General features: G+C 40.4%; 1 protein-coding gene across 1 annotated transcript; it reads left to right on the forward strand.

Annotated features, from left to right (window-relative positions):
• Nucleotides 1-25,483, forward strand: SP4 (Sp4 transcription factor). Its single transcript, XM_054161173.1, has 6 exons — nt 1-507; nt 1,179-1,279; nt 1,771-3,328; nt 22,249-22,477; nt 22,875-23,074; nt 24,121-25,483. Exons 1-6 carry the CDS (start codon nt 501-503, stop codon nt 24,363-24,365), a joined length of 2,340 nt encoding a protein of 779 aa, XP_054017148.1. The 5' UTR covers nt 1-500; the 3' UTR covers nt 24,366-25,483.
• Nucleotides 25,484-26,850: the final 1,367 nt, after the last annotated feature.

The raw sequence follows: 26,850 nt of genomic DNA on the forward strand, positions 1-26,850 counted from the left end.
AGGAGGAGCAGAAGCGGCAGCAGGAGGAGGAGGACCACGAAGGCTGCCGCCTGCCCCGCTGCCTGCCGGGGCCGGGCTCGCAGGGCGCCGCGTCCCGCCCCCGCCCCGCCCCCTCTGCCTCCGGCGTGGGGAGCCAGGCTGAGGCGGAGAGGGGCGGCGGAGAGGCTGGCGGCTGGGCTCGGTTTCCTGCTCAGTGGGCGTCAGCCGGGCCCCGGCGGGCCCCGCCCCCGCCGCCACTCGCCCTCCCTCCGCCTCGCAGCCTGGCCGGCCCGGAGCTGTCACTCAAGACGGCGGGCTGAGGCCGGCGGCGGCGGCGGGCGGAGAGAGAGTCAGCTACGCCACAGCCCAGCGGCGGCCATTCGTGGAAAAATAGGCCGTCCCGCTCCTCCCAGCTCGGGCTGCGACCGGCCTTCTCCCCGCTACCCCCACCCCACCCTCCGCCTCCTCCTCCTCCTTCTCCTCCCCCCTAGAGCGGCGCCTCAGCGGGGCATTAATGCGGGATGAGCGGTATGTAACCCCCTCCCTCTCTCCCTCCTGTGCACACCCCTCCCTCCCTCTGCTCCTCCCTCCACCCTTCATCCCCCCTCTATCCCGCCCTCCCGGGTTACCCCTTTTCTTCTCTGTTTCTCCCCCTTCTTACCCCGATCTTCTCTTGCTGCCCCTCCACCCATCTGTGCTGCTTCCTCTTATGCCCCCTTTCTTCTCTTCCTCCCCTGCCAGCCCCTCCGACTTGCCTCCTTACCTCCCTCCTCCATTCCCCCTTTCTTCGCTAACCCTCCCTCTTGTGCACATCCCTCCCTCCTTCATTCCTCTTTTCCTCCCTCTTTCCCTCCCATGCACAACCCTCCTCCTGCCCCCTAAAGCATCGACGGCCACTGAGTGGCCGTCGATGCTTTAGGGGGCAGGAGGAGGAGGAGGGTTGTGGGTGGTTTTTTCCTGCTGTCTCTGGGAGAGGAAACCAAACCTCCCCTTTCTGGGTGTTAACTCTCCAGCCCCCATGGGTTGGGTTTCAAACCACGTTTTCTTAGGAGTCGTTCTTTTGTAATAATGATTTGCGCTGTTGTTTTTATGAAGAGGTAAATGCGACAAGCTGGGAACCAAAAAGGATATGCTCGTAGGTTTTGTTACTGTACAAGTGAAGGTGAATAATTAACCTGTTACACTTGATATTTTTGCAGATCAAAAGAAGGAGGAAACTATGCCCACAGAGGGAGAAAAATCTCCCGAGGCAGAGAATAACAACAATAATAATAAAAAAGGGAAAACTGGAGGCTCACAGGTAAAGCACACACACCCGAATAGGGAAGTGCCCAAACTATTAGCATTTAAAATGAAATGTGCAGCTAACAGCCTTTCCTGCTCAGGGCATCTTTCTTTAGGTTGGATGAAGCATAGTTGGTTGGGTGCAACGTTTTTACTGCCTGGACTTGGAGCGGGATGAGGTGTTTGTTTATATTTTGCAGTTATTAGCTGCTTTTTACATTTTTCTTTACTTATAGGGGTTAAAAAAAAAAAAAAAAGGACTGTATTACTGTATTGAGGATGTGGTTGAGGTCCTGGCTGTCACATATAAATTGATAATTGAGGGCTTTGAATGTAAAAATTACTTACAGAAATACATACTTCCTTATTCAGAGCTAGACCATTGCTCTCTATGCAGAAGCACTTTTTTTTTTGATTCCTGCTTCCTGTGTAAACCTTAATGCTTACTTCTAATGGTTCGTACTGCTGCTCTTCTGAATTTGTTCTGTTTTCTCTCTTTATGGATAGGATTCTCAGCCTTCACCTCTTGCTTTGCTAGCAGCCACTTGCAGCAAAATAGGAACTCCTGGTGAGAATCAAGGAACTGGCCAGCAGCAGATTATTATAGATCCAAATCAAGGTTTAGTGCAGCTTCAGAATCAGCCACAACAGTTAGAATTGGTAACAACTCAGCTTGCTGGCAATGCTTGGCAGCTTGTTGCCACTGCTCCTTCTGCTTCAAAAGAGAATAATGTTGCTCAACAAGGATCTTCTGGTGCTTCGAATGCAGCGAGTCCCACCAACAGTAATAATGGAAGTACATCTCCTTCGAAAACCAAATCAGGCAATTCTTCTTCAACAACCCCTGGACAATTCCAAGTCATTCAAGTACAGAATCCAAGTGGCAGTGTCCAATACCAAGTGATCCCACAGATTCAGACAACGGAAGGTCAGCAGCTGCAAATCAATCCATCTAATGCTACTGGTTTACAGGACATACAGGGTCAAATTCAGCTTATTCCTGCAGGGAATAATCAAGCTATCCTCACAACTGCAAATAGGACCACTTCGGGGAACGTTATTGCTCAAAATCTAGCAAATCAGACAGTTCCAGTCCAGATCAGGCCTGGCGTTTCCATACCACTGCAACTGCAAACTATTCCGGGTACGCAGGCACAAGTTGTTACTACATTACCTATAAACATTGGTGGGGTAACCCTAGCATTGCCTGTGATAAACAGTGTAGCAGCTGGAGGAAGTTCAGGTCAAGTTGGCCAATCTACTGAGAGTGGAGTTTCCAATGGAAATCAGCTAGCATCTACGCCTGCCACTTCTGCCTCTGCTACTACAATGCCAGAGTCTCCTTCTTCATCTTCCACCCCTACGACCACTGCCTCTACGTCTCTAACTAGCAGTGACACACTGGTAAGCTCTGCAGAAACAGGCCAATACACGAGTACAGCAGGCAGCAGCTCAGAGCAAACGACTGAAGAACCTCAAACAACTGCTACAGACTCCGAAGCGCAAAGCTCCAGTCAGCTTCAGTCCAATGGACTACAGAATGTTCAGGATCAGCCAGGTTCCCTTCAACAGGTCCAAATTGTAGGTCAACCGATTCTGCAGCAGATACAGATCCAGCAACCTCAACAGCAGATTATTCAGGCCATTCCTCCACAGTCATTTCAGCTCCAGTCAGGGCAGACTATACAGACCATCCAGCAGCAGCCTTTGCAGAACGTTCAGCTGCAGGCAGTGAGTCCAACTCAGGTGCTCATCAGGGCTCCAACTTTAACACCATCAGGGCAGATCAGCTGGCAAACTGTACAGGTTCAGAATCTGCAAAGCCTTTCAAATCTTCAAGTTCAAAATGCTGGGTTACCCCAACAGCTAACCATTACCCCTGTATCTTCAAGTGGTGGCACAACTATTGCGCAGATTGCACCAGTGGCTGTTGCTGGTACCCCCATCACTCTGAATGCCGCCCAGCTTGCTTCAGTACCTAATCTTCAAACAGTAAGCGTTGCCAACCTGAGTGCTGCAGGCGTGCAAGTTCAAGGAGTTCCTGTTACCATTACCAGCGTTGCAGGTGAGTGGCCTGACAAAGTTTGGGTTTGGATTTTTTTTTTGTTTGGTTGGTTTTTGGGTTTGGGTTTTTTTTTTGGTTGGTTGGTTTTTGGTTTTCTTTTTTTGTTGTTGTTTTGTGGTGGGGGTTTTTTTTTGACTGTTTTAAGAGTAGCAGACAGTTTTAATACCTTTCTCAGGATTTTCTCTACTAATCATCAAGCCCTTAACTATGCAGAAATGCCTTATCACTAAAATTTAGAATTTACATTTATATTAGAAGCTGACACCTCTCCTAAATGTTGAGCTACTATTACTGGTTGTGTCAATTGAAATGGAACTGTTTACATTTGAAAAACTATTCTTAACTGATCTCATTCTCCATCTCATTTAAGACTTGTAGACTTTGGTCATGAACGTGAGATTTGACTGTTAGAGCTTTGTTATATTTAAAATCCAACAAGCTTTTCCCAACCAGTCAGTATGGTTCCTGACTCTGCATAGAGGATGTAGGGTGAGAATGGTGACAGTATATGAACTTGACTGTCTTGTCATGGTAGGCATTTGTGTGGAGCTATCCATTATATTCTGCACTAGCTCCCAAACTTGTTCCCTTACAAGTTTGAGTTGTGCAAAGAGATTGAGTGGAGAAGGTGTGCTATACAGAGCATAGTTTTCTGTGACTTTCTTAAAGAATAAAAGTAGTGGTAACGGTACTTCAGTACTTGCTGATGAACTTTTGGTATGTATTATGAATGTCTATTTGGTTATGCTGGTCTAATAGTTGGGAAAGGAGCTATTAAAAGGCTCTAGGCTAGATAACAGAGCTTAATTCTGGAGTAAATCCTGTGCAAGGTCTCTGCAGTGCCTCCCAAGGGCAACTCTGTGCAAAACTTGCAAACTTTTAGCATTTCAGATAAAAACTTAATTTAGGGACTCTGCCTATTTGATAACCTCTTACATAAGCTTGGTTTTATTTCATACAAGTAAAAGGCTCCTGTTGTAGTAGCTCTAATAAACTCTTGTCTCAACACCACCTGACTGTAGATAGTTTTTAAGTATAAAACTGTGAGAAAAAAAAATCATGTTTAATGTCTAGTCTGCATAAATAAATGTTATTATCATATTGACTCAGCCTGGTTTTCATAGTCATATGCTAAGATGAGAAGTGTTTAACTGGGCAAAGTATTGTTCCTTTTAATTGAAACACTTATGAGACTAAACATAGTCTGATAATAGGACATGGGCCATTGGGAGAATTTCATATGCTATGGTACTCTTTGGCACTTGATGGCATGTTGAAATACTGAGAGCCAGCTTGGATGCACTAAACCTGACTTACTTAGGAAGTGTTACAGTGACATTAATCTGGGTAATCAGAATTAAAATCCTGATCTTATGTTTGAAATTGTTCAAAAAGAAGTTTCAGTTTTCTGGAGCTGATCAGCTGCTATAATATTTTGTGAACCAATTTGCCTTGGAAACATTTTTTTCTTGATGGGAAGGTGCTGCTTTACTACTGCTATTGAGTTCCCTACCTAAGTGGGAACTCTTTCTTAGGAAGCATGCTTTGGGAACAGCCTAGATTTAGGGGTACAGGAAGAACTTTTCTGCATGCAGGTTTTTTCCTGCTTACTGATGATGTACAGCTGTTTAGTATGCACTACTAAGTACTGGAACAAAAGATTTTGAATATCATCTTGCTCAGTTATCTTTCCTGCTCCTCTGATTACATTTAGTGCCTTCTGGGAAAACAAGGGATTGAGGTTTGTAACTGAGGATCAAAGAAGGGGAATGAGTCACAAATACGGTCTCAGAGAAGCCAAGTTTCACTTGAAATTAAAAGTAAACTTTGTGACCACTGAATTCCTTCCACCTTTTAAATTTTTTTCTTTTTCCTTCATCTTTCTCCATTTTTTTTTGTTGGATCATTCTTGGAGGGGTGTTTTGCCTCACTGAGATAGGCCTTTTGGTTGTTTCCACCGCACTTTTCACTGCTACTAGCAGAGCAGTACCCTTTTCCCCATTTCTTCATATATAAGATATGCTTTCTGTTCCCCAAGGTTTTGAGGCTACGAAGAGTGAACAAAATTTGAGAATGTGAGAGGTTGCTTCTAAATAAGAGAAGGAAATAACAGAAAGAAATATCTACTCTCCTGTAAAACTTCTGATGCTACCCTCTGGGAATGGGAGACATGGTATCATGGGAAGGAGTGAAGAGTGCAGTCCTTAAGGCTGTATCAAGTAGCTGCACTTTGGCCACGGCAACCCCATGCAGAGCTACAGGCTGGGGTCAGAGTGGCTGAAGAGCTGCCAAACAGAGAGGGACCTGGGGGTGCTGATTGACACCCGCCTAAACATGAGCCAGCAGTGTGCCCAGGTGGCCAAGAGGGCCAATGGCATCCTGGCCTGTATTAGGAATAGTGTGGCCAGCAGGAGCAGGGAGGTCATTGTGCCCCTGTACTCTGCATTGGTTAGGCCACACCTTGAGTACTGTGTCCAGTTCTGGGCCCCTCAGTTTAAGAAGGACATCGAGACACTTGAACGTGTCCAGAGAAGGGCAACAAGGCTGGGGAGAGGCCTTGAGTACAAGCCCTATGAGGAGAGGCTGAGGGAGTTGGGATTGTTTAGCCTGGAGAAGAGAAGGATCAGGGGTGACCTCATTGCCCTCTACAACTACCTGAAAGGTGGTTGTAGACAGGAGGGGGTTGGTCTCTTCTCCCAGGCAACCAGCACCAGAACAAGGGGACACAGTCTCAAGCTGTGCCAAGGGAGGTTTAGACTCGAGGTGAGGAAAAAGTTCTTCACTGAGCGAGTCGTTCGTCATTTGAATGTGCTGCCCAGGGAGGTGGTGGAGTCGCCGTCCCTGGAGGTGTTCAAGGGGAGATTGGACGTGGTGCTTGGTGCTATGATCTAGTTGTGAGGTCTGTTGGAACAGGTTGGACTTGATGATCCTTGGGGTCTCTTCCAACCTTAGTTACTGTGATACTGTGATACTGTGAAGTATTCAAGGAAAGAAGGGTTATGAGATGGAAAATTACAAGCATGCTAAAGTTAAGCATTTGCTTGTCACTTACAAGGAATAAGCTGTCTTGATCATTAACGTCCTCAGATTTACTGGTTTATATTCAAAATGGTTGTTGCTATTACTGTTACAGGAAACCTTTTTTAAAAAAAAAGATAGCCCACTAGATTACCTCAACATCAGCAGACTGGTCATTCCATTCTTTTTCTGCAGTACCTAAGCTTGTCAGTGTGAATTCTTGCACACAAGTCGAATTCTCCGGAAGTGGATCATTTGCTACAAACGAGCAGTAGTAGGTGTTAGAAATGAGCCATATGGAGGATGTCCAGAAAGTGTGAGGGAGAAGACTGAGTGAAGGACTCGTGCCATGCATTGATTCAGGTGCTCTAACTTTGTTAGGGGGAAAAAAAAAATTATGTTGGCCTCCAAGCCAAACTGATCAAGCTAGCTAAGTTGCAGGGGAGAAAAAGAAATCACAGTAAGTATTTGTCTGAAGTAACTCTTCTTTTCTTTGTGTTGTAGCTCTGAACACATTTTTGTTTGCTTGTTTTTTCCTAATTGTCTCTACAGTGGGGTAATTTAGGTACCATCTTTTTTTTTCTTCAATACTAAAATAGTAGAGCATTAGAATTCTAAATCATTGCCTGCAATGAACAAAAATGTCTTGGCTTAAAATTATGGAGAGGTTATGTAGAACTGTTTTGGGGATATCTTTTTTTTTTTTTTTTTTAATGTGTCAGATGAGCTCTGAATTGCAAGAGAGACAAATTGCATATTGGGGAGAAAAGTATGGAAATCTTCAAATAAATATTATATTTTAGTATGCTTTTTATAACTTTTGTTATTCAAAGTCTCTGCTCTCAAGGCCAGCAAGCTGAGTAAGTATGTTTGGAGGTTTTTGTTGCCTTTATCACTTAAGAGTTCAAATGTCATCCATGGTAAGTATCACATTTTGAGCTATATGTTTTGTGTGGTCAAAAATCAGGGCAAAGATGAGTTCTCACATCTTTTTCACTTTCTGGCCCGAGGGAAAACTCATTACATATCAATCATACAGAAAAATTGCCTTTTTCACTGGGACAGTGTCTGAGCATTGATACAAGTTACCCAGAGAGGTTGTGGACTCCATCTTTGGAGATAACTCAAAAGTGGTCTGGATGCAGTCCTGCACAGCCTTCTGTAGCGTTTGGAGTAGATGACCTTCAGGGGTCCTTTCCAGTCTACTCCGATTTGATGCTGTGAAATTTTACTGAGAATATACTGTCAGTCAAAGGAGTCATTAAATATGTCAGAAGAAAGCTAGATGGGAAGATAAAAAAAGTATTTGAGCCTTAAAACCATATTTTTTAAACATTTAAATAAGAACTAATCAAACAGTGGACCACATAAAAGCAACTGTTTACTTCAGCATGCAAGGATCTACAAATACCTGCCTTGCTATGAGATCAGTACCTGGCATGGTCTTCAAGTAAGCTAGTTCTGTACAAAGTGAACTGTATTTCTTATGTGCTGTGTGAATTGTTGTTTTGCACATGATTCCCTGTGGAACAAGATAACCTTTAATGTTAATAGGTGGTGACTTCCTGAATTTAGCATGTACGAGCTTGGGAGAAGCAGGTACTGCATAGTTCTCTTGCCTTTTTTCAAGGCTTCTGCTGTGATAGCTGTAGATGGAAGTTCAAAGGATTCCTGTCCCCATAGCTCCTCCCCCCCTTCTTAAAATACCTTCTGCCTTTTTTAAAGCTCATTTTCAGGCCTTTTTATTTGTCTAGATATGTTAATTGACAACATAAGTTATTATGTGGATGGAACCTGGTTTAATACCTGATGATTCTAAGAAAAATAAATAGTTTGTAAGTTGTTTCCTTTTGGTGGGCTAAGTTGTTTTTTGTCCCTCAGCCCATTGAACTTGGAGTATATTCGTTTTAGGAATAGCATGGAATATGAACAGTTGTGGATGCAGAAGAATATGAGGTGAGCTAAAACAGCCCAGTTAAACCATAATGAAATGCTGAGTACTAATGGATTTCCCTGTAAATGTTTTGTATTCTGCCTGTAAGATTTCTTTCACTGGAGCCTTCAGAAGAGTTCTTGAGCTTTTTCTGAACTTCCTGTTTTTTGCTCACAGTGGGAATCTAGTGGTGGTGGTGGTAATGATACCTGCCCTTACGGGAAAAAAAAACCCAACCACCCAAGTAATACCTCAGACTTGTTTCTACATTAATTGTACATCTTGAAGTAATTCTGTTACATGACGATGAAGATTTTTGTCCCATGTAAAAGTGTATGAGACATTTGTTTTAAAAATAGTGAAAAATACTGTGTTTTATGTATACTCAGTTCAAGCTTTGTTACTCGAATTAGGCAACAGTCACCAGGCTCCATCACCTTGCAACTCAAGTTCAAGCCATCTTGTTTAAGATAAGTGGTGATGTGGTCTGAATTATGGGGAATTTTTAATCCATCCACCAAAATAAACTGGAGGAATGACTTACTCAGTGGAACTGTCTGTTGCCTGGCAATACTGGAACTGAAGAGATTTAAGTCTTCTGCAGGGATGTGCTGTGGACTCTAGAACAGTTATCAATGACAATGAAGGCCAATACTGAGTGTTATTATTGGGGCACTTTGAAAATGTAATGAACCTTACCCTTCTGTTTCATACTCTCTAGAAATGTCAGTTAGTAAGGTATTCTTGCCTCTGAGCAGCTACTTTCATTGTACTATTAGTAGTTATGCAATTGTTCAGTACCTTCAGGTCTCCTCCTGCTGTCTTGTGCCTTTTCTCATTTGTCTGCATCCAACTTCAACCTGTCTTTAAGGCTTTCCTTTTTTTATTAACTCTTCCTGTGTGACAGCCACTAGTTTTATGACTTGCTGTTCAAAGATGGAAGACACTGTTTAGGTATTGCTATCATCATGGTTCAGACTTTGCAGAGGAGTTTGAAACATTCTATGAAATTCTTTCATCAGGAATACTATGCATGTAACTCAGGAATAGTTACTGGGAAGAGAAAAACATTGCATACATTTTTAGAGAGGGTAAAAGGAGGACCCTGAGAACTACTAAGAAGTCAGCCTCAGCTCTGTGCCTGCTACAATCACAGAACAGATCCCTCTAGAAGCCATGTCACGGCATATGGGTGACAAAGGTGATTAGAGACAGCCAACATGGCTTCACAAAGGGGAATCATGCCTGACTAATCTGGTGGCCTTCTCCAGCATAGTGACCATGCTGGTAGGTAAGGTAAGGGAAGAGTAGCTGATTATCATCTACCGTGACTAATGTAAGGCCATTGGCATGATCTCACACCATAGCCTTGGAGAGATATGGGATTTATACATTAACTATCTGATGGACAAGTTGACTGGATGGATCCGTTCAAAGAGTTGCCATCGGTTTGGCTCAATCTCCAAATGAAGGTCAGTAGTCCGTGGTGTTCCTCAGGAGTCTGTACTGGAACCAGTGCTGTTCAGCATCTTTATTAATGACAGAGTGGGATTGACCACACCTTCAGCACGTTTGCAAATGACACCAAGCTGAGTGTTGCAGTTTCTGTGCTTGAGGGAAGGGATGTCATCCAGAGGGCCTTGGACAAGCCTGAGAAGTGTGTCAGTGCGAAACTCATGAAATTCAACAGGGTCAAGGACAAGGTCCTGCACCTGTGTTGGGGCAATCTCCAATATTGATACAAACTGATGAATGGATTGTGAGCAGCCCTGCAGAGAAAGGCTTGGGGATATTGGTAGATGAAAAATTGGACATGAACTGACAATGTGCACTTGCAGCCCAGAAAGTCAATTGAATCCTGGGCTGCATAAAAAGAAGCAAGGCCAGCAAGTCGCAGGAGGTGATTCTGCCCTTCTGCTCTTGTGAGATCCCATCTGTAGTCCTGTGTCCAGTTCTGGGGTCCCTGGTAGAAGACAGATGTAGGCCTCTTACAGTGGGTCTAGAGTAGGGCTGTCAAGATAACCAGAGGGCTGGAACACCTCTCTGGTGAGAAAAGGCTGAGAGAGTTGGGGTTATTCACACTGGAGAAGGCTCTGGGGAGACTTCATTGCAGCTCTTCCATTATACAGAGGGAACTTATAGGAAAGTCTGAAAAGGACTTTTCACCAAGGCTTGCCTGTAGTCACAGGACAAGGGGCAGCAGTTTAAACTGAAAAAGAGAAGGTTTAGAGTGCACATAAGGAAGAAAGCATTTGCTATGAAAGTGATTAGTTGCTAGAACAGGTTGCCTGGAGAAGTTGTGGGTGCCCCCTCCCTGGAAGTGTTCAAGACTAGGTTGGAAGGGGCTTTTAGCAATCTGATCTAGTAGGTATCCCTTTCCATAGCAAGGGTGTTGGAACTAGTCAATCTTTAAGGTCCCTTATGACCCAAACTGGCCTTGTGAATGTAAAAGTCAAAGGTTTCTGGCTTTGTGTGATGGCAACTGAATGTGATACATACAAGAATATGCTGAGATACACTTGCCACCGTTCAGTCACTTGCAGCTCAGGTTTTTGGGAGCAAGAAATGATATTTTTTTTTTTTTTTATATTTAAGAATCCTTGGTGGATTTATTTTCTTCTCTGAATTTGTCCCTTTTTGGCCATGTAAGTTTTTCCACATGTTCAGTACTTACCTGCAATAACTGTTGTAATTTTTGTATAAGACACATTTTTATTCAATGTTCTTGAACTCCTGTGTTGTGAAAAAAATAAGCTGATTCACCTTTATACCACTCACAGTCTTCTATTATCTCTATTGCATATGCTAGTTATTGAGGAAGGGGAAGGTATTTAGTCTGAAGTCCTAAAACTATGGCCCTTGTGTTATTCAATGAAAGAAAACACATTTTCACCACAGCAGGAGACCTGTGGGTCTCCTTGCTTGTGTTAATATAATAGTATGTCCAGAAGCAGAACTTAGTGGCTTGTGTAGCTAAGAAAGGAGGGATTCCTGTAGGTGGTTACAAGGTGAAAAGGGTTTGAAAATAACTGCAGTATATACAAGCAAAGTGGCAAATATATATATACAAAGGGTGGAAGTCCAATGAGCTGAAGGATGATGGTTGCAGGAGTTATTTTTGATTTAATTATCTAACACATTGGGTGTGTCTCTGGATGTTCTTTTCAAGCAAGCTGCAGGCTATGGAATCTGCATAAAAAGATTATGTACAAAGAATTAAGCTATTTTTCTCAGAAGCAAACAAAAATCTGTGCAGTGTGCTGCTTAGTACTCTGAGGGTGTAGTTGGGAGGAGTAGAGAAACTTGGCATACTTTTGTCCAAAGTCATGAAAGGTCACTTAACAACTGTTCTCAGGTTGCCTTGAGCTGAGGATTGTTGCAGAACCAAAATGCTCTAAATATTATAGCACTGCCGTCCTTCTCAAATGCTTCAGAGTAACGATAGGAGAAGCATTTAGTCTGCTAATGACAAAATTGCTTTGGTTGTGGGGTTTTCTTAAACTGAAATTCAAAATAGTGGCAGAAATAGCTCAACAACAAACTATGCTGGTGAAAACCAAACATTTGCCTTTGTGAGGGTAGCTTGAAAATGAACTATTAATATAGTGTTCCTCAACTTGATGCATAAGGAATGGGCAATCTACTTTTACAGCTAAATTGCCTATGGAGAATAACCTGGTAAAAATTCCTCAGTAAAACAAGCCCTTTGAGCCTGACCTCTGAGTGGCAAGGTATGACTTCATCATTACTTCTGGATAAAGTGTGTAGGGGAAGCATTTCAAGTACCAGCTTTGTTCATGATTGCCAGGTGAAATGCACTTCTAATGAGCTGTTTCTGCGCTGTTAACTTCAAGAATTAAAAGTGACCTCTTAAGTCTTCAAAGAAGAATGTTAGTAAAACTGTATTTCCCTAGTAGGGTGTGTGGTCTTATAAAAATGTTCCATCAGTACAGGTGCAGTCTGAGAATATCAGGTTTTGCCATCTGCCCCCCTCATTCTCTGTTGTAAGGAAACCGCGTATGGAGCAGAACATGAATTGGCTGAACCTTCTTGTTCAGAAAATGTTAAGCAAACTGAGTCATACTCTACTTCTTTCTCAGCCTGTTACTATGGGGGTCTTTTTCATTTGGGTTTTCTTTTTGTTGGTTTTTTTTTGGTAGGGGTTTTTTTTGTGGTGGTGGTGTTTGGTTGGTTCTTTTGTTGGTTTTGGTTTGGTTTGGGGTTTTGTTGGGGGTTTTTGTTTAGTTTTTTAAGGGTGCTTAGATCAGCAAATGTTGGTTCTTCCATTACCTTCTGGGGAGGTCATGGCAGCAAGAAGCTTGTTCCAAATCTGATTTCAACAGCTTCCTCGGTGTAACTTAGCTTTGTGTGATCTTGTTACTGGTAGATAAGATGCATCAGTTCTTGCTGTTTTAATAAAGTTGCATGGCAATGGTGATTATTGAAAAGTCTAACTATGTATGGAATGGGATGTCGTGTTAGAATAAAGTAGGATAGAATAGAATAAACCAGGTTGGAAGAGACCTTCAAGATCATTGTGTCCCACCTATCATCCAACACCACCTAATCAACTAAACCATGCAACCAAGCACCCTATCAAGTCTCCTCCTGAACACCTCCAGTGATGGTGACTCCACCACCTCCTCGGACAGCCCATTCCAATGGGCAATCACTCTCTCTGTGTAAAACTTCTTCCTAACCTCCAGCCTAAACCTCCCCTAGTGCAGCCTGAGACTGTGTTCTCTTGTTCTGGTGCTGGTTGCCTGGGAGAAGAGACCAACCTCTGCCTGTCTACAACCTCCCTTAAGATAGTTGTAGAGAGCAATAAGGTCACCCCTGAGTCTCCTCTTCTCCAGGCTAAGCAACCCCAGCTCCCTCCAGCTCCCTCAGTCTCTCCTCATAGGGCTTGTGTTCCAAGCCCCTCACCAACTTTGTTGCCCTTTGTTCTAAGGAGAATGTTAATTTCAATTATAAACAATATTGTTACCAAAACACTGTTTTTCAGTGATTAAAGTGAATAATTTGGCTAATAAAAGTTGTTTTATTTGTAAATTGTAGTATAGTGGCTTTGGAAGTAATCAGAGCTGCATAACCATGTAATTTTTTTAGAATAAATATTTTGCTCTTATCATGACACTTTCAGCAAAACAACATCTCTGGACATCTGCAGTCTCTTGAGAAATCAGAATTGTTTTGGTTGGAAGATAATTTTAAGATCATCAAATCTAACCATTAAACTAGCACTGCTAAGTCACCACTAAACTAAGCATCACTCCTACAGTTCTTTTAAATACCTCTAGGGATGACTCCACCACTTCCTGGGCAGCCTGTTCCAATGCTTTACAACTCTTTCTGTGGAAAAAAAAATTTCCTAATACCCAACATACACTTCCTTTGGCCCAAATTCAAGTTTACCATAGTTCAGGGTATAGTTAAATAGTTCTGTGGACTTCTGTATCCATCTTCAGAATGTTTAATACTGCTGCTAGTGGGTAAAAGTCATATACCTCAATCGGGTGGTCATGGTAAGCCATGCTATCCCAACGTGCATATTTAGGCAGACTAGTGTAGTTTTGTTGATCAACTAATATCCTTCTGCTCCTCACCACCAGAAAAACAACAGCAGCAGCCAAACAAACACAAAAGGAAACTTGAAATACATGTATACATGTTGGGTACAAGTCTGACTTGTCCTTAATTATAGAGCAGTTTAAAGTGATGATGTGACCACTTTACCCTGTTCAGCGAAATACTGAACTTCAAAAAAGATGGACCTTGATTTTTGTGGTTTCTTTGGTCATTTGGGAATAACTGGTGAAAAGATCAACCTCTTCATTTTTATATTATTTTTTTTCTGAACCAGAAAGGAAGCTTAAGCATATGGTTTTAAAGGGATAATAATATTACAGAAGAGGATGGCAGAGTTTGGATCTTAGAGATTTACATGGTCCTTCTTTTGTGATTCTACAATGTGTTACTTTGCTACAGTCTTCAGCAGGCAAGAACCAACAAAGTTACAGTTTTCACATCTTTATAAAGCAGTCTTTGTATTGGTTACCCTATCTACCCATAGGCTGATACAAAACCAAGGCACATTTAGCCCTACTCTAAAAAGCATTTTTAAATGCTTTATGAATAGTTTTTCCTCATAATAACTTTTAATCACCTTGCCAGTGATTGATTCTGAATGAATTCTCAAGTGCTATACAACTTAACCCAGTTTTAAAGTTAGCTGTCTTCCTTTCTGTTGGAAGGTGTGTACCTGTTAACTAATCCCTCCTGTGCATAGAGCCATATTTATTTTCATCTTGATCAATATGAAGATAGCATTTCATGTAGCCAGAATGTTTACTTCAAGGACATTTGTTAACCTTCTAGTCAAGTGTGAAATATGTAACCTAGCTAAACAGTAGTAAAAAAACACACCAAAACACAGCCAAGCCCACATCCCCCACTCCTACCCTCCATAAAACCAAAACAAGTACAGAAAGTTTAGCTTCAATTTTTTCATGTCAGCCTCCTTCTGTCCTTCCAAGATTAGGCTATTGCTATTTCCAGAGTAATACACAGAAATTGGACTGAGATCCCAAAACCAAATTTCCTGCAAACAGTATTTCAGTTTCCATATGGCCAAAGTGTGTAAGATAAGCATGTAGGGGGGTTTGTTAGTTTATCAGGTCTTGAGCTCCTCTAGTCAGGCTGTGTAAGGACCAACAGTCAACAAGTTTCCTTCTTGTCCTGTCCCAATTTGAGAATAAGGGGAAGAGCTGAAAAAAAAGAACAGGGCCATGTTCTGTTGTGGCTATAAGATGTAGAATAACCTGAGGTTTGGGACAGGGTGATGGGGTAGAGGAAGATATTTCATGAAAGTAAACTTAAATTCCTCTATTTCTTAGATCTGTTACTAGTTTCTATACAGTGCATCTAATGTCCTGGAGCACAGTTGGTGCTTGGCTTTTCAGTTGTCTACTTGCTCTAAGGAGTCAGTGTTCATCTACAGGGCACTTGAACACTCATCCTAAAAGTGCTTCATTTTTTGGCTGTTTTTTTCAATGATGATGAAAATCAGGGTGTTTTTTTTAATGGTCTCTCACCTTAGCAGTAGTGTAAGTTATTTTTCTGATTCCAACTCCTGCTTTAGATTACCTAATTGATCATATTTTCTTTCCATCCAAAGCCACAGCATCCAGAACCATCAGAGGCATTGCCTTGCATTGACTGAAATTTTTGCTTGGTTGTACAGAACTAAATTTTGTGAAACTGTGGTTGATTTTCATGCCATTTCTGTATAGTTCTTTCTGTGTTGTATTTGTGGTAGCTCTGTCCTATGTTTAATAAAGCAAAAAAAAAGAAAACTGGAGTTCAGAAAGATACTGCCTCTGGAAAACTTTTCCATCTCAGAGTACTGAAGTGGCTTCAGGTTATCCTAAAGCACTTGAGTAAATCTTTATGGTTTTGAGAAGTCATTAAAGTAACTTTTGAGAAACTTTAGGGGCATTGTTTTGTCTTTGTGTTGCCATTAGGATTCTTGCACAAAAGGAAGAAGTCTTCAGGTTTTTGAAGATGTTTCAAACTGTCAGCCATACTTTTTATGGCTTTAAGTCTCATGCTTAAAAGTGTAGTATTTTTCACAGAAGCTAATGATGATGCTGTTCATTAGTTTTGAACACATTGAGATGTTTGATACAGGAGGCTTTTGGGGGAGAGAATAAGTTTGTACCAATCTTGTCAAAATCAGCAACAGTCAAAAGATAGATTCTTGCTGCAGTGCCCCTCTAGAGGTAGAAAAGACAAAGGTCTAGTTGATAATGCAGTTTGCCCTGGAAACTTTCCTCTTGTAGTAGCATTTGGACACAATGCTGTGCTATGATGACTGTAGTGTCCTGTTCTAGTTGAAAGGATCCAATTCCTCTCTCTGTTCCAAACTGATCTTCTCTGCAGATGTGGCTCCCTGGCATCAGCCCTTTGTACACTTTCTGTTCTGGGGAATTTTCCCTTGGTCACATGTTTGTTTCTTCATAAACCACCGCTTCAGGGTAGGATACAGGGCAGAACTGTTTGCATACAATTCAAATGGCAGTGAATCACATTGTCTTCTATGTAAAGTCTGAAAGGTGGTATTTTCACATATATTTAATTTTAAAGAACAATTTGCAATTCATTCTTCAGCAAGAAACCTCCTTCTTAATTGATTTTGTTTGGAAAAATAATTGTCTCCAACTAAATTAGCACCACAGGCTTTTGTTTACATTTTAAAATCCTGGCTACATCTTAAAGCATTCTGTATTTCTGCATGCTACATAAATATAATTATAAAGTTTTGTTAATATTTTAAATATTTAAATACTGTAAATGTATAAAAATATCCCATTAAAAACTGCCTGTATGTCATTGTGTGGAAAGAATACTGTTTGCAAGCTGACTGCACTTCGTGCACACAGGGGAAGGGTAGATGAGAAACCTCTTTTCTCCCATTGCTTTGCATCAGTAAGTTGTTGAGTGGCTGAATTGCTGTATTAGCTGTGATGATTGTAGAGCTTTGGAATTCTGCAGAGTGTCATTAACTTTACTTAGCTGTTCTGTAGTAATGCACATTAAATTATGAATGTCAGTTGCAACCTTCTCTTTCATTTGTAGAATATGCAGTTGAACAAATTGATTTATCTTTTTTCCAACATTAGCCACTCTGGTTGTAGACAGGTGCCTCAGATTTTGCAGTACTGAGAACTCAGACCTGACAGAAAATGAAATGCAGTGGAGTAGTTGGTATCAGTTTTTACACTAGCATTTTATTGTAACTCACAGCTGTAACTGGACTGCATGTACGATAATGTTAAGTCATGTACAAGTTCAGTGATTATTTTGTTAATCAAGACTTTCACAGTCTCAGGAAATCACTACTGAGGAAATTTTGGGAACCTGAGAAAAACCTTTTATCTTCTAAATGTAAATATGTGGTGACTGCTTTTACAAGTCTCTTGCAGTAACTTAGATGATGTGAAGTGTGACTTTATTCTCTCATGTAATGGTTTGTTTAGACCCCTCTCTCAAATCTGTATTGAAACATGTACTCTTTCTACTGGAACATTTGATTGCAGATGGTGAAGTGTAGTGATACCAAGCCTTGTGGTTTGGAATGTGTCAGGAAGAAGCAATGTCAAGTGCTCTCACAATTGTAGCAGAATTTCTGGAACACTTTAAATGGTGTTCTAATGCCCCTAGTAAAAAGTTGTATGGATTATTTTTAATAGGTCTTTTTTGTCCATCTAGAAAGTGTCAGGAGATCATTCTCTTCCTGTATGAGTAGCATTGTCTCAGCCACCTGTTTTTGGAATAGGCAGGGTTTATTTCAAATAAAAATCCAATTTATATCTAGAGTAAAGCTGGTTTGAGAAATAATGAAACTCCTTTATCTTCCCTTCATGAGTATAAAATTATGTAAAAGTTAAAGCCCTTACTAGAATCCACTATGGATTGTGATGTAGTTAAAAAAAAATCAAATTCTCATGCAACTCAAGACTAGAGCAGGCTCTGGTTGAGATGTAGCCAGGGCATGTTTGCTCAGTTTTTTCATGAACATTTTCTGAGTTTTTCTTCAAAAGCAAAGATTTGACAACAGGTCCAACAAGAATAAAGCATTCAACAAGAATAAAGCTTTCAATAAGAATAAAGCATTTAATGTTTAATAACTTTAAAATTAGAATAGATGCATTTCTCTCTATTCTGTATATATTCCATATATTACTAGTGTGTTAGCTTGTCAGGATGCACTTCCAGGAGTTCAAAACAAAAATTAAGTCCAGGAATTACATTTTGGAACTTCCAGTGTTTTCTGACATTTATGTACATCTCTTGCAAAGATTTATTTATCAGCTAAGACTGCTTCCTGCAGTAACTCTCTTAACTCAAAACATAGACATTTGCTTATTTGAATATTGTGGCCTGGATCTTTAAATAAGACTATTTGTGTGATATTTTCAGAACGTTTTGCTCTGAATTTAGTAAGTGTAATCTAAGGGAAGGGAGTTTAAAATAACTTTATGATATTAATTTAAAGAAGAAAATCAACATTCACATTAGAAAAGGTAATAACTTTGTTAATGGTATCTAAAGAACAGTCGTTTAATTACTCTTTAACTGAAACTATGTGGATAACGTAATTGACTGCCCAAGCAGCCTTACTTTTGACATTTTCTCTTCTGTATTTTTTATTGGCAGCTTTCCAGTTGTTGTGAAAATTTCCACTCAAATATATCACTATGTTTAATAAATATATTAAAGTGGTAGCCCAGTAGTGATGCCATAGAATCCTTGATAAGTGTGATCCTCACATGGGTAGGGGAGGCAAAGTTCAGAGCAGGTAGAAGTATGTGGCAGCAATGGTACTTGATGTTCTGAAGAAGTATTAGAAGATTCTTGTGTGGTTGGTTGTTTCTTGAGTTAGAGACTGAAAGTTGGTTTCTATCTAACCAGCACAACAGACTGGATTTTTAGAAGTGCTGAACAGACTCCCCCATAAGCATTGGTTGATCAGATCCAGCAAGAGCTGTATTGGATGTTTATCACTGGCACTAGCCATGGAGTCAAAATAGGAGTTGTCCTATTCAATGTGCATCAATTTACATCTTCCTTGGAAAGCCTTGGTCTGACAGCTGGAGGGAAGTTGGAATGAAACTTTATCTATTCAAGAAAATGAGAGAAAAAAGGGAAAATTGAGAGAAAACTGTGCTGTTCAGCTGTGTTCTGATCACAGAGTGGTTAGGTATTAGGGCTTTGTGGCATGGATGGAGTCATCCCTCTAACACACAAATGGCAAAGGCTAATTTTTATTAATGTACTTGAAAACATAACTGATAGTGAAATTAGCATAAGAGGCTGCAGTAGGTGTGGCCATAATGTCTGTTACATCTTTATCTTTTGCAGTGACCGTTCCTAGGTTCATCATTTATTGTGCTGCTCTGTGAATTAACTGAGTTTGCATCTTGGGTTTTTTTAAAAGACAGAGAGTGATTCGTGCTCTGTGAAAGACTACAGGCTGAGGAAGTTCTTCCTGTTAATTCATCTACCTTTGGCTAACCAAAACCTGCAGTTGGTTTTCACCACAAGCAGTCATGTTATCATGTTAAGATGAGCATGAGATATAACAAAAATCATCAAGCTTTTTTGACTGGCTGGCTGTTGGTGGCACTCAGTACTTCAGCAGCTTGACAGCTTGACAAGGAGTTGCCTCTGGACTAGCACTTTCTCTGGAAGCTCTTCTATCTTCTTCTACCACTGTTAAAACCTATTTGTATTTATAACAAATATTTTTATACCAAATCCACTAATATTTGCATTTTTATCCAAATATTCTCCTTATGCTGTTCTCCTTCAAGGATCCCTTTGACTCTTTTTCTTTCCCATTTGAATATGGGAAATAAATTTATTTCCAGTACATTGCTATTCTGAAGATAAAGACTCTGTCTTTGCATCTGGAGATTCTGCACTCAAGATTAAGTCTGTAATTCTTTTTCTGTGATTCCTCTGTTGCAAATACCAGGCTTTATAATGATTCTGTTGTTGTTGTTGTTGTTTTATTTTTCTCTTTATCTGTCCAACAGCAAGTGGAACTCAAAGGTACCTCATCTGATTTTGGCCTTTTCAGAGATCTGAAAGTATTCAGCATCTGTCAATACTTGTGGCCTGCTTAATAAAACAAGGAATTAATGTTTTTTCATATCTGGGCAGATCAGGTACAAGGTCCAGATGGAAATCAAGAGTGGTAAATTGGAAAATTTGGTTAGTTCTTCTGGTGAAAATAGCCTGGTACTGACTTAGGCACATGAGAGATTTATTCTATTTCCTGTAGCCTATAGTGGCCTGTTAGCGGACAGTCAACTCACTTTGGGAGGTCCTCTGTACATTATGTTCTTTAGTCCTAATCTGTCAGCATGTATGTGGTGGTGGTAGGTGGTGTGTTGGATTTCATTTGTGGCTGTGTTCTTTAAGATAGCCAAGCATATATTGCTCCTCAGCTGCCACAGGAAGGGAGTAGTCATTATCCCTTGCAGTGCTCTATATGAACTCGCTTGGTAGCTAGGCAGTTTACACTTCAGAGTGTTCTTAGAAGTCTTATCCCCATTGATGGTGTCTGTCATAGAGGCTTGAGAAGTTTGAACCTCATTTGATTTCTCTGAAACATACTACCTCCAAGGGATTTCTAAGGTTTAAATTAATGCTTCAGTACTGAAGGCTTTCATGCCTTAAAATATCACAGTCTATTCTAAGCAATGCTGGTCATTACACTCTCAGTAACTAGCTGGTATTTCCTCTTACTATGAACTGTTTTAAAATCACAGCATCTAATGATACTTTGTCCCCTTCCTGTTCCTGGCAGGACTGCCATGCAGTGCTGTCAGTCTGTGGCTGGAAGTCTTATCTCTGTGTTAGATTTAGTTTGTCACATTATTTTCTTAGACCATATAGTACTAACTATTTAAGCAAACATAATACTACTCTGCTTCTCAAGAAACTGCACTTCTTACCTAGGTTGGAATTGTCTTTGCTTTAATATCTGGCAATAATCCTGATGCCCTTTGATCAAGAAAGCCAGTGAGATCAATGAATTTGTAATGACACTGAATTCTTATTTCATCAAGTCAGTCTTAGAATTCTGTTTGATTCAGTCAGGCTGCTTTTCCAGTCTTCTTGGAAACATTCTCCCTTCTGCAAAATAAAAGCATGGAATAACTGAAGTTAGAAGGGGCCTAAAGGATCATAGAGTCCAACTCCCTGCTCCTTACTACCTAAAACTAAGAGCATCATCCAGAAACTCCTTGAACTCTGACACTTCCCTGAGAAGCCTATTCCAATGACCAGCCAACCAAAGAAGCTTTACTTGATGTCCAGTCTGAACTTCCCCTGATGCAGCTTCATACCATTCCCACATGTCCTGTTGCTGGTCACCAGAGGGAGAAAATCAGCACATTCCCTTCTGCTTCTCCCCATTGTGAGGAAGTTGAAGACTGTGATGAGGTCACTCCTCAGCCTTCTCTTCTCTGAGATGAGCAAACCAAGTGACCTCAGATACTCATTTTAGTCTTGCCCTCAAGGCCTTTCACCATCCTGGTCACACTCTTAATATTTTGACATCCTTCTTATGATGAAGTGCAGAAAACTGCACCCAGTACTGGAGGTGGGGCCACACAAGTATGTAGTGTGGGGTGGTCACCTGCCTTGAGCAGCTAGTTGTGCTGTGCTTGATGCACCTCAGAAGACAGCTGGTGCTTTTGGATTCTAGGGCACGCTGTTGACTCCTATGCATCTTGCCATCAATTCAGACCTCCAGATATTTTTCTGCAGGGCTGCTCTCCAACTTGTTCTCCCTTAGTTTGTGTGTATAAGCAACACTACCCCATCCCTGATGGAGAATCCTGAAAAAAATACCAACCCAACAAAGCTCTGGTATGCTAGTTTGTTCAAGTCTGGTCCTACAACATTTCTTTTCCTTTATGAAAGTTTCTTGGTGGCTCAATGCTGTCAGGATAGGCTGTAGGAGAAGTGACAATGTATCATAAAGCAACTTTTAAGAAGTAGCTAATTGTAATCTTCTGATTGCAGTTGTGTTTTCGGAGATTGAGATGTTAATTTGCAATGGATTTAACAGTACTTCTGTGTAAGGTTTTGTTTAATGGTTTCTCAGCTTCTGAGAAAAAGAAAAGCCTTATTAAACTCATTCACATTTCTTAGTGTCAGTCAGTAATTTGCAGTCTTGTACTGTTCAAGTAACAAATTGCATTACACAGGGCTGCCGAAGCTAGCAGGTAAATACCATGGTAATGCTTCAGGAGAATGGCTGGATTTATTGTTTGTTTTGTGGCTTCCCTGCACTCGAGGTGCATTTTTGTTCTATAAAGCATGTGAAGTTTATTTGTGCATTTTGCTTACTGAAATGACTAATAAAAGATACAAACACTTACATGTTTTACAGGTCAACAGCAAGGACAGGATGGAGTAAAAGTACAGCAAGCCACAATAGCTCCGGTTACTGTAGCAGTAGGTGGCATTGCTAATGCAGCAATTGGTGCTGTTAGTCCTGATCAGATAACACAAGTGCAGCTGCAACAAGCTCAACAAGCCTCTGATCAGGAAGTGCAACCTGGCAAGAGGTTGAGAAGAGTTGCCTGCTCATGTCCTAATTGCAGAGAAGGAGAAGGAAGGTAAATGTAAATTTTATCAGTACATATTTAGACATCTTATCCCAGCTTGCCTCATAGTGCCTGTATTTGAATGTTTTCTATTAGAAAGTATGTTTGGACCTTTCTTCCTAAACAGGGGATTATAGTTGTTGCTATTATCCTGAAACATTTTCCCTAGTAGCTAATAAGATTGTAGAATATAATCATAGAATTATAGAATAATAGAATCAATAAGGTTGGAAAAGACCTCAAAGATCATCAAGTCCAACCTGTCACCCAACACCTCGTGACTACTAGACCATGGCACCAAGTGCCACGTCCAATCCCTTCTTGCACACCTCCAGGGACGATGACTCCACCACCTCTCTGGGCAGCACATTCCAATGCTTAACAACCTCTTTAAATTTTGTCTTTTTAGAGGCACCAATGAGCCAGGAAAAAAGAAACAACACATCTGCCATATTGAAGGATGTGGAAAAGTGTATGGCAAGACATCTCATCTCCGAGCACATCTGCGCTGGCATACCGGTGAAAGACCATTTGTATGCAACTGGATTTTTTGTGGCAAGCGATTTACCAGGAGTGATGAGTTACAAAGGCACAGAAGAACCCACACAGGTTGGTCAGCCCTCTCTGTATCCATAGTACAGGAAGTCTGAATCATAATGGCCATGGTTCAACAGTGATATTAAAGTTATCGCTTTAAAATGTAAATATAGTAACTTTAAAACAGAGGAGATAGTAGATTTGAGTTTTCATCAGTTCAAGGTGGCTGTGAGATCGAATCAATACAATGAGAGCAGTCCAAACTGGCTTTCTCTACCTACAGATGTATAGCTGATGTACATTAGGGATGCTTGATCTGAATTTGACACATTAGACTTGTAGGACTGGCAATGGACCAGGGTCGTGGTATTCTCACTTGGACTAGCTCAGTCCTTAAGACATTTGTTAACCTAGTCATATATCAGATTTGGTCTTCTGGGGAAGTTTCTTGACATTTCAAATGAGAGCTTGAAAAGCAAGTTCTCTTAACAGTTCAAATTGGAAAGTTGGATATTTTAAGAACTGGAAATTTTATCAGCTTTCATATTTCTAGCCTCAAGAAGGTGTGCCTCCCCATCCCCTCACCCCACCAACTTAAAGCATCAGAAGGCAGCACTTGAAGTCTAAGAGCTGGTTAAATTTGAACAGTGACAGGACTTCCTAGTATGTAGAATTTATCTCTCTTGACATAGATGTCATATATCCTCATGGAGCTTTGGTATTCCTGTTCCCAAATTCCCTTCTCATCACTCTAGTCTAAATAACAAAAGTGTACTTTAAAAACGCTATCAAGTCATTCTTTCAGGTCTTTTACATGTCCTACTCTGTCAGGTTTATGGAAGTTTGGTGACCTGAAATTCAAACTTCTCATCAGAAAGTGGCAGCATAGCAAACATTTGCTGAGAACATTTTAGTAGTGAAGAGTAGATTGCCTGTGACTGAACAGAACACACCTGGAAGCCAGACAGGTAGAGAAGAAAGCATTGTATCCTTTTAAAGATGCTTCATAAAGACACTTTCTGTCCTGTTGAATAGAAAAGGGTCAGATTCAAATGATCAAGCAGGGCTCAGTGCTGTCTTTCTGTAACATTTTGATGTTTTTTCTTCTTTTAAAAAAGGTGAAAAGAGATTTGAGTGCCCAGAATGTTCTAAAAGGTTCATGCGAAGTGACCATCTCTCAAAACATGTCAAAACTCACCAGAACAAGAAGGGTGGTGGAACAGCCCTTGCTATTGTTACCTCAGAACTGGACTCTTCAGTTACTGAGGTTCTTGGTTCTCCAAGAATTGTCACTGTTGCTGCCATTTCTCAAGATTCAAACCCAGCAACCCCTAACGTTTCAACAAATATGGAAGAATTCTGAAAGGATCATTTGTATGGACGCCTAGTGCTGCACTTAAGTTTACATACCTTTCAGGATATGGAAACGGGCTGGTAAAGTGGATTACAGAGCAGGAAAAACATGTTTTCAGTCTCCATGACTTCTCTAAGTGTTCCAGGTTGGAGGGTCAGCACGGGAAGTGTACACCGGTGCAACAAGACAAAAACTCTCAAAAATACAAGCCGCGCAAATTGATGTACTGGATAAGCAGCTGGGGGAATGTTATTTCCATACTGTACTTTTTTAGTTGTACGTCTGTATATCATTTAATGGTTTTAAATGAACTCCCCCCACCCACCCCCTATTTTAGCATTGTGTGTTGATGTGTTTATAAAAGCAGATAATACCAGTGTAAACCAGGGTGGGCGTTGACTAGGGTTAATATCATTTGATGAAGGTACTGTGTTTCTAAAACAAATTTGTGATATTTTCATGAGAACACCTTTTCCCTCACAAGGAAACTGAACACAGACTGAGCGACAGTAGGAATATTTTAGGGTTTTGCTCAGTCCACAGAACATGGCAGTTGATTTTTGGCCATCTTTTCTCAATTTTGGAATGGCTCAAACAGCAGCTGGATGACGATGCACGCCGCAAAGTCGGTTCTGAGGTGAACCTCAGATGAATTTTGGCCACTACATTATAGTAGTGTGTATAAATGACAATCAGTGAGTTCTAATTCCTCTCTTTGTTTGGAGAGCTAAGGTTATGTAGAATTAGTGTATGCAGTAGGAAGGATATTACACATAAGATTCTACAAAAGCAATGGTGTCTGTGTATAGGAAGAAAAATGAATATGGCAACTTTTGTCTCATTTTTTTGGTATTTAATTTAAGTATGTTTTCAAACATCCCAGGTCCATTTCTAACTCATAGCTTACATGAACTGTAACTCAATTTTAAGTATTTAAATGGCTTATTTTTGTTAGAATTCATGGAAATTAATCAGACAAGTGAGTGGTGTAGCTCATTCTCCAGCATCTTTTCTCTGTAAATACTAGTTTATTTAATTGTGGTTAATGTGCTGAGTTCTTTATGCTTTGACTTAATAGCCAAAGAAAAGAATTAGTTATCACATTTTAACAAGCAAACAAACAAAAAAGAGGTATCTAAAAGAAATGTTTTCTCTCTTTTCCCCTATATGTTAATGTCTTTATTTTCTCCTCAAGAATAGTATGTGAGCTGCTAATAATTATCTGTTGCCTATCAAATCTTACGTTGAGCCTCCAACCGCAAAACAAAGTGGGGAAACAAGAAGATAGTTACATTTTTACCACGTGGCTTTTGATTTCAAAGGTTTGGTTACGTTTCCAGATGTGCCAGCTTAACATAGGAATACAGAGGAAATGAAAAACAGCAAAAGCAATCTGCATGTTTTTTAAATGTGAAAACTCCAATAAGGACAAGGAGGAAAGATGGCCAAATATTTCATACTCAGGATTTTTAATTACTTCCCACAGGCATAAATGTAACCTTTTACACATACAGTCATTTAGTAATACTTCTCATGACCAGTTTTGTAATAATTTATATACCAAAATATTTTTGCTGTAACTAAAGGAAGTGCAGTGCAAGAAGGATAAGATTTCTCTTTTTTTCCCCTTCCCCTGCAAATTACAGAAGGAAGAATGTGTTTGGTAGCTGTTGGTTTGAGAGACATAGCAGGTACCTTGTGCATTCCCTCGGAAAACATACTTCTCATCTGAATACTTTATCAATGTTGTGGTGTCTTCTGTATTTTTGAAGCAAGAGAAATACCAATCATTGTTTACACTGTGTACACTTTAGGCCAGCCCTTTGTAGCAAAATACTAAGCTGAAAGTATTTTATACTTTCAGTTTGCATAAGAAGCTTTGAGATTAAAAGAAAACAATTTTACACTGTGGTTATAAATTTCAAGTTTCTTAAAGCTTTTGTAGACTTGTAACAAAGTCTTTAAATTTTAGTTGGGTTTTGTACATTATTTTGTATATTTTATTTAAAGTACTCTTAACTGATGTTACCTGGATTTAAAACATCAGGATCAATTAGATGTTACATTTAATACAGATGAACATTAGGTAGTATTAACTGTTAATTTTATTACATAGGAAATGAAATGTCAAATATATATTTTATCATTACGCTTCACAATCAGCGCTACAAATTTCTTTATGCAAAGAAGAACTTTCCTAATGTTAATACCATGTTTCCTAGAAGTTACCAGTTTTTGTAAACCGAAGTTACGAGCATTCTGCGCAACCATTTCGTAGACGATTTTTTTCACGCGTACTTAACGTGTGCGGATAGGAAGCCGAAGTCATTTTTAATCTGCAATGAATCCCTGTCATAGATGTATCAAAATCCCAATCTGGTTGGCTTCGTAGCATCTCGAGTACATTAACTTGTGTTAGCAGGTGCACATTTTACCGCTGGAATTAGAAACATTTTGACGGTCTGTTCTGCATACCATTCTGAATCCACTTTTC

This window comes from Dryobates pubescens, chromosome 4, assembly GCF_014839835.1.
Source record: "Dryobates pubescens isolate bDryPub1 chromosome 4, bDryPub1.pri, whole genome shotgun sequence".
In the NCBI taxonomy this organism is placed as follows: Eukaryota; Metazoa; Chordata; class Aves; order Piciformes; family Picidae; genus Dryobates; species Dryobates pubescens.

What these genes read in the sequence shown, in the direction of transcription:
- SP4 (XM_054161173.1), top strand. An exon ending in GGAAAACTGGAGGCTCACAG is followed by an intron (nt 1,280 to 1,770) that starts GTAAAGCACACA and finishes CTTTATGGATAG; the next exon opens with GATTCTCAGCCTTCACCTCT. An exon ending in GCACAGAAGAACCCACACAG is followed by an intron (nt 23,075 to 24,120) that starts GTTGGTCAGCCC and finishes CTTTTAAAAAAG; the next exon opens with GTGAAAAGAGATTTGAGTGC.